The following is a 7,709-nucleotide window of genomic DNA, read 5'->3' as shown; positions in this document are numbered from 1 at the left end:
TTTTTTTTTTTTTTTTTCTACTTATTGCGGGTCGTAGGCTTTACATCTTTTTTTAAATACCAGTTAGGATTCTCTTAACCTCCTTATTTAGGATAGTTCATAATGTTCACTACAAAAACTTAACCCATATTTAGATACAGATCTACTGAAGTGGAAGCTGGCAGCCCCCCACCCCATCTAACTCTATTCGTTTTTCCTTTAACCTCCAAGCCTTTAAAATTAGATTTCAATTTTGGTTTTATTGATTTCAAAGTTTATGTTATAACAATTGAAGTCTGGTAGGCTCCAGTAATAAAATATTGATGATTGTTCAAGACAGAGCTAATTTTGCTTAAAATTTGTGAGCTTTGGATGAAACTCCTAAATTTATTCTGAACCTTTGTCAAAACTGTTGAGATTGAATTGAAATTCTTGAAATCAGTATAAACAAAAAATTTAAGTTGGTTCCGCAGCAATTTTTGCTAAAATTGAGCTGAAGCCATCGAAATATACGACCATAATAATTTGCATGCCAACCCTACTCCCCATTCTCTCTCTGTCTCTCGTATTTCCTCTCATTGCCCCTCTTTTTGGTTTTACTTGTAGGAGAAAGTAGTTTTGACCAAGGGTATTTTGTTGTAATAAATATTGATTTGTTAAGCTTGCGGTTGAACTCTACGTTGGTAGGTTTGAAGAGCCTAATAGAGTCTGAAAACTTCACTATTGGACCAACAAAATTTAATTAGTATAGGGAGACTAAGGCTTCGTTTGGGACGGCTTTCTTACTGCTTCTTAAAATAGTTTTTTAGTAAAAAAATTTTTTACTCCAAAGCTGTTTTAAGAAGCAGTAAAAAAATCATTTCAAATGAAGCCTAAGTTAATACTTTTCAGTGCTGTTTTAGGGTATTCATACAATCAGTTCTAAGCCCCAAATAATTGATATATATATATATATATATGGAATTTTCTATTTGTAGGAGAAAATAATCTTCTTCTTTTTAATATTATTTTTATATTTATTGCTTTATACATCAGAAGGGAAAATGATCAAAATAGTCCATTAACTCTTTATGGATGACCAAAAAATCCCCAATTATATTAAAAGATCATTTTGGTCCCTTAAGTCTTTAAAAAGGAATCGAAATAGTCTCAGGATGAGATTATTTTGATTCTCTTTAAAGAGTTGTGATATCAAAATAATCTTTTAATATAATTAAGGAACATTTTAACCTTTCATAAAGAGTCAATAGATCATTTTGATCCTTTTTTTTCTACCCTTTTGATTGTGGTTCACATTACAAGACTTAAATACTCTTATCAAATTTGTTTGGGAGGACTATCTATTCATCAAACTTGATTCTTTTGAAAATTCTATTTTATCTTCATATTTACTCAATCAAACTTATCCCAATCACATCAGTTCATTTGACCTCTTTGAAAATGCAAGCAGGAAGGCGTCTTACAGGATCTACTGAGAGTCGTAAGCCATCACCGGGCCAGGCTCGCAACACCAATTCGCACAGTTCACAAAATATACGGCGACACCGCCCTCGACAACATCCCTTATGCAGAAACCATCCTCACTCGCGCTGCTGCAACCGACCGTCCATTCCTTCTAGTAGAGCCTGCTTCAAGAATCAACGGGGACGAAAAGACTAAGCCTCGTCCAACAGGTAAACCAAGTGAAGATCATACAACAAAGGCCACCACGAAGCCTTCTTTTGAAGATAACATTGTACTTGGTGTAGCTCTTGAAGGCTCGAGGAGAACACTGGCTATTGAGGAAGTGAAAGAGGAGTTTCCTGGTACTGTGGATGTACAGGAAGTAGGGGCGGCTTCTTCTAATGCTAATAGACCTTCTTCTTCTTCTTCTTCTTCTACTGTCAAAGATAAGAACAATGAAGTGTCCAGTAAGGACAGACTATAAAACTTTATTTACTTATGGTAGTATGATTGATGCCTGCCTTGTTTTCTGGGGTGGATGAAATTGGGTCATTGGAGCTAGTGTGTCAATTTGGGTCAATGGGTTGGGATTGGGTCGAATTCGGAACTGATCCGACACTATTCGGGTCAAACCTAACCCAACCCGTTTTAAAAAACGGGTCAGGTTTTCGGACCGAACACGCCTGATTCGGGTCCGGGTCAAACCGACCCGACACGAATGAACTGAAGTTGACCCAAAATTGTTAGTTTTCGGGTAAAAAATTGGGTCAATCTTCAATTTTCGGTTAAAAAACGGGTTAATCTAGGGTTTTTGGGTCAAAAACAAGTTTTCGTGTCAATTTTGGGTTACTAGATTAACCTGAATCCGACCTAATTTTTAAAATGGGTTGATTTGTTAAACCTGAACCCGACCCATTTCGGGTTTGAGTTGACCCTAACCCAGATTTTTTTAGGTCGGATTCGGGCCGTGTAAAAATTGACACCCCTAATTGGAGCCGGGGATTATATGGTTGATTGCCTACCATGGTTTTTGTTAAATTTTCTTAGCATAGAGGACACTTTTTGACTGATTGGACACCATCAATGAGTGCTATATAGAGAGAGGGAGATGACTTTTTTTTTTCACTCCTATCAATTAGGAGAAATTATTCTGTGTGGTGACTGAGCAATTAGAACCGTTCGGATTTGTTGCTCTTTAGTTGTCCTTTTTATTGCGCTTTTATAAATATTCAATAAAAGTGCAGCAAATATATAATTATGAATGTCAATTTGTTAAAAAAGGCAAAGCGTTACAAATATCCTACTAATTGAATATTTGTTGCCTTTTGTTGTGCTTTTGTAAATACTTGACAAAAGGGCAATAAATATTCATCATAATTACATATTTGTTGTCATTTTGCTAAGTATTTGTAAAAGCGCAACAAAATGTTGTTAAAGTGCAGTAAATTCGGATGATTCTTGTCGTCCGGTCTCTGTATAGAATAATTTCTCGTTAATTAGGGTACTCCAACGTCCAACCGAAAAACTTATTTTCACTCCAGAATGCAGTCAATTATGTGCAACCAGATTTATTTCATAACTCAAATAAATATTTTGAGTATATTCTTTCTCCAACAGGAAGAAAAATGACGTTTGTGAACAATGCGATGTTAATATTGCCGTCGCTGTTCATCTCGTGAAAATATTGTTGAATTTTACGTTCGGTTGGAGCTCGCGGCGGATGACAAACACTGATTTCACTATTAGTTGGAGATGACCTTAGAGATCAAAATTTACACGCTATTCTCCCATTGCAACATACAACCAACTAAATTATGGCATTAAATGCAAGTAGCTCTCTGGCATTCTTCGCCATCTCTCCACCTGTAAGAATATATGATACGCCAACTTCACATGATCACGGCAATAGAGAAGTTCCAGCGTATCACTACATGAAGCAGCAGAAGCGTGACACGTCTCCCTCTTAAAAATTCTATATTATATGATTATAAATTATAAATATGATTGACCAAACTAATATACATTATTTTGAGAGGTAACATTTGATTTTTTTTTATATAAATATTTTAAATTTAATTTTATTTAATAAATAAGTATTACATTTATTTTTTATGAATTGGTCTAAATATATCACAAGAGATAATTTTGATTTAAAAAAAAATGGAACTATTTTTTGAATGGTACTTAACTATGAAAATATTTATATAATAGAACCGTCAATAAATGGCCCATGAATTTGTCCCAAAAAAATTTGAGATCATATTGACTCGTTTGATAAATGGTTGGTTTTTTTGACCTATTCATTAAATGAGTTGGGTTTGAGTTGACTCATGAATTTGGATTAATTGAATTTGGATTAGATCAATTTCAAGTTGAACACGAATTTGAGTTGACTCTGTAAGACTTTATAGAGTTATCTAACTCTTTGCATAAACTCGCATCATAATTTATGTAAAAGAATTCGAAACGAAAAAACTTGATTTTACATAAGTCTTAAATCCTCAAGATCTTAAGTGATTTGTTTAAAATTTTTTTCTTGTAGGTACTATCCAATTTTTTAATCTTTTTTTTTTAAAATATATAGTTACCTAGTTAAAAAGTTAACCAAAAATGTTGGTTGACCCTGGCTTTTTCAATGACAAAATCAACTCTCGCTCTTTCCTTGATGCCTTGTTTAGGGATGCACCATCGATTTCTTCTGCAGATCTTAAAACCTCCACTTTTAGGGGGATTCCTTCTCTGTGGATTTCTGAGAATGAAGTGTTAGCTCTTGATGCCCCTTTTGCTTTCTCTCTTATTGGCTATTTCCCTAATAGTAGGCCATCTTTGGATATGATTAGGAAGTTTTTCTTTAAATTGGAATTGACTGGTGAGTTCTCAATTACCTTGCTGGATTCTCATCATGTTATAATAAAATTGCGTTGTGACATGGATTATTGGAGAGTTTTTGCTCACCAATCTTATTTTGTTAGTAACTATTTTATGAAATTGATTAAGTGGTCTCCCGTTGTGGACATTGCGGAAGAATCCCACATTGTTCCGGTGTTGATCTCTTTCCCAAACTTTCACCCTCATTTTTTTGCTCCCAATATTCTTCACGGCTTCGGCTCCATATTTGGTCGTCCCCTTCGCATTGATACTGCCATTGCGGTGAGCTCTCGTTCATTGATTGGGGAAGTGTTGGTGGAGCTTGATATCATGAAACGATATCCTAATAGTGTTTGGATAGGCCAAAAAATTTGGTTATGTTCAAAGTTTTGTGATGGAAGAGTTTCTATCCTTTTGTAAGCATTGCAAATCTTTAGGTCATGGTATAAAAGAATGTGCTCGGCTTCATCCTCAATTAATTAAGGAGCCTTCGTTGTCTAGGGATAATCATATCATTGCTGTCTGTAAGTTGGACTTGCACTTAGTTAATCCTACTGTTGATTTGGGTGATAGGCCTTCTAATGGAGTGCATGATAATCTCCAAGGCAATGCTTGTGTTGACTTAACTTTGGTTGATAATGCAGATGTTGTTGTTGTGGGTCTTTTGGAAAATGAATGTATGCATTTGCGCACCTTTTGGGTGGAGCGTTCTTCCAAACCTGTCGATTTGGGTGCTATGGACATTGATAACATCAATTCAGTTCCTACTGATTGTCAGCCTCCTACTTCACCTACTATTGGTGAGTAGAAAATTTGTCTTTTAAATTTGACATTGTTGAATGGATCTTCTTCTACTGCTAATGTTGAGTCCCCTCACTCTTTCTCTATAAGGAGTTATCACTTAATACTACAAAACCAAATGAATATGCATCCTTCATAGATGTACCAACTCCCTTATTTCAAACAAAGACTTGAAAGCTCAATTGTCGTGGAATTTGAAGTATCCCTCTTTGGATCTCTCGGACGACTTGGATAAGGCTGCTTCCTCACCTTGTGAGAGTCTTGGGGATGAATTTGATGATTCGATGGATAAAATGTATAGTTTGAATGTTAGTAGGATCCTTGAAAACGTTTTTTAGTTGTAGAGGTGGAAAATGAGGTCGGAGAAAAGCAAAAAAGATAGTAAATGGTTCGGTTGCTGGTTGGAGCTTATTTTTTAATGGGGTCTGTTGTTGTTGGTCCCCCTTACTCTTTTTTCCTGATTACTATGCTGGATAGATTTTGGCCAGTGGGGTTGTTGGTCTGGTGTATTATGTTTTGGCTTGTTTGGGTTTGCTTATGGTTGTGGGGGCTCCTCTCATGGGATTGTGGGATGTTGTCTTTTGTTATGCGAACAATGATGAGTTAGTTTTCATGTACGCCCCATGAATGGCCTGGGCTTGTTTTAGCAATCTTGGTTGTTGATTCATCTTCTTGGTCTTTGATGTGTACTTGGAACTTCTTGTTGATGTTTCTGTTCCTCCAATGAACGGTCCAAGCTTGGCAACTCGGTGGCGATCTGTGTCTGATTGGCTTCATGACCTCTTTTAATTTCTCTAATTTTGGATTACTTCTCTTTTTTCATATTGCAGTGCAATATGTCGCTTATTATGATAATTTAGATGTTGTTATTTCGTGCTTTGACTTCTTTTGATCTTTATTTGTAAGTCTTTTTTCTTTAGTGGAGTAAAATTGTTGTTTGTTAAAAAAAAAACTTTAATCTATCATTTTAATGTTTTTCAATATCTCTTTAAACTATCAACTTTTGATCATCATTTATTTATTAATTTATATCACTTTATGAATGTTCAGCAATAAATCACAAAATATATGCCACAAATCTGTGATCTTAGAGAAACATACACAATACTCAAATTTAGGACCTCTTAGTTAATAGTCAAAAATTCTAACCAACAGATCAAATTAAGTTGCGTTAAAATTCTTATATTTATATATTGTATATATATCTTTTGCTTGTTTCATTGATAGCTTTAAAGTAGGGCATAGGTTGTTGAATAAATAAGATCCATCTTATTTTCACTCTTTAGGTTCTCCTTTGAAAATGTTTCAATGCTCAACTAATTAGATACCACTTTTTTAAAAGCATCCAAAAGTACTTTCTACCACTTTTAATAAAAAGCATAAAAAACTTCCAATGCTTGCGGTCTTAAAATCGCTTTTGATTGAGCTCAGCTCATTCAGGACAAGAAATTAAAGCCTATAACTTTCCACAAATAAAAGAAAGTAGTCCTAATTACCATTCATTATAGGAAGTAGATAATCTACCTATCCTCATAGCTTTTAATCTGCACTATTATTAGTTTTTTTTTTCATTTGGTTGGAGACTGAAAGTTTGGTTTTCTCTCAGCTTTCATTATTTTTCTTAATTAACCGCCAATGTGGTTGTGATTAATTAATTCCCTTTTCAGGATTAACAAATTGGCAACTTTCATTTCACATTAATTAAAAATGATTACTTAAATCTCTTTTTAATTCAAATAAATGCTTTTTTAGAGTTTGTTTGGGATAGCTTTTAGTAGGGGTGTCAATTTTTTACCCGACCTAAAACTCGACCCAGACCCGACCCTAAAAAATCCGGGTTCGGGTCGATCCGTTTGTGAAACGGGCCGGGTTCTGGTTCAATAAACTAAGCCGTTTCAAAAAATGGGTCGGGTTCGGGTAGACCAGGCAACCCGAAATTTCTCTGCCCGGATCTGCTGCCCGCCCTACCCCATGCGTCAGCTGTCAAGTTGAGTGAGTCCCGAACTCCGAAGCGGCCAGTCTCGCGCCTCCCGAACGGTCGAACCCGAAGTCTCGCGGTGCTCGTCCCGATTCCGAACGGCCAGTCGCGTCACGGGTGAGTCTCGCGGTGCGCGTCCGAACGCGGAACCGGCGAACGCGGCATCAACGCCGTCGAGTCGGCGTTCGCTGGAGAAAATCGCGTTGGCTGCTGGCTGGCGGCAGCTGGCGCTACGTGCGTGCACTGCTGTCGCTGGCTGCCGCCGCTGCCTGCGCCGCCGGTAGTAACTACCAGAAACCAGCGTTTGAGATTTATTTCCGGGTCGGGTGTGTCAACCCGGCAACCCGCGCGGGTCGGGTTCGGGTTGACCCGTTTAGAGCCAGGTCAATTCAGATTCGACCCGAACCGACCCGTTGACCCGAATTGACACCCCTAGCTTTTAGGCTTCATTTGTGATGTCTTTCTTATGATTTTCTGAACAGTTTTCTAGTACAACTTTTTTTGTTTAGTAAATTTATACAAAATTGTTTTAAAAGCAGTAAAAAACCAATTCCCAAACGAAGGCTTGTTGTCTTTATTTTTCAAATAGATACCATAAATTCATTTGACTGTTATTTTCTCCAGTGCCTTTTATAAATTT

General features: G+C 36.5%; 1 protein-coding gene across 1 annotated transcript; it reads left to right on the top strand.

The window, feature by feature from the left end:
• Window positions 1-4,659: 4,659 nt before the first annotated feature.
• LOC114580193 lies at window positions 4,660-5,779 on the top strand. Its single transcript, XM_028696875.1, has 2 exons — window positions 4,660-5,090; window positions 5,182-5,779. Exons 1-2 carry the CDS (start codon window positions 4,685-4,687, stop codon window positions 5,193-5,195), a joined length of 420 nt encoding a protein of 139 aa, XP_028552708.1. The 5' UTR covers window positions 4,660-4,684; the 3' UTR covers window positions 5,196-5,779.
• The last annotated feature ends 1,930 nt before the right edge of the window (window positions 5,780-7,709 follow it).

This window comes from Dendrobium catenatum, unplaced genomic scaffold (assembly GCF_001605985.2).
Source record: "Dendrobium catenatum unplaced genomic scaffold, ASM160598v2 fragScaff_scaffold_849, whole genome shotgun sequence".
Lineage (NCBI taxonomy): Eukaryota > Viridiplantae > Streptophyta > Magnoliopsida > Asparagales > Orchidaceae > Dendrobium > Dendrobium catenatum.
Note: the sequence above shows the minus strand (reverse complement) of the source record. Positions and strands in the feature narration are given on the sequence as shown.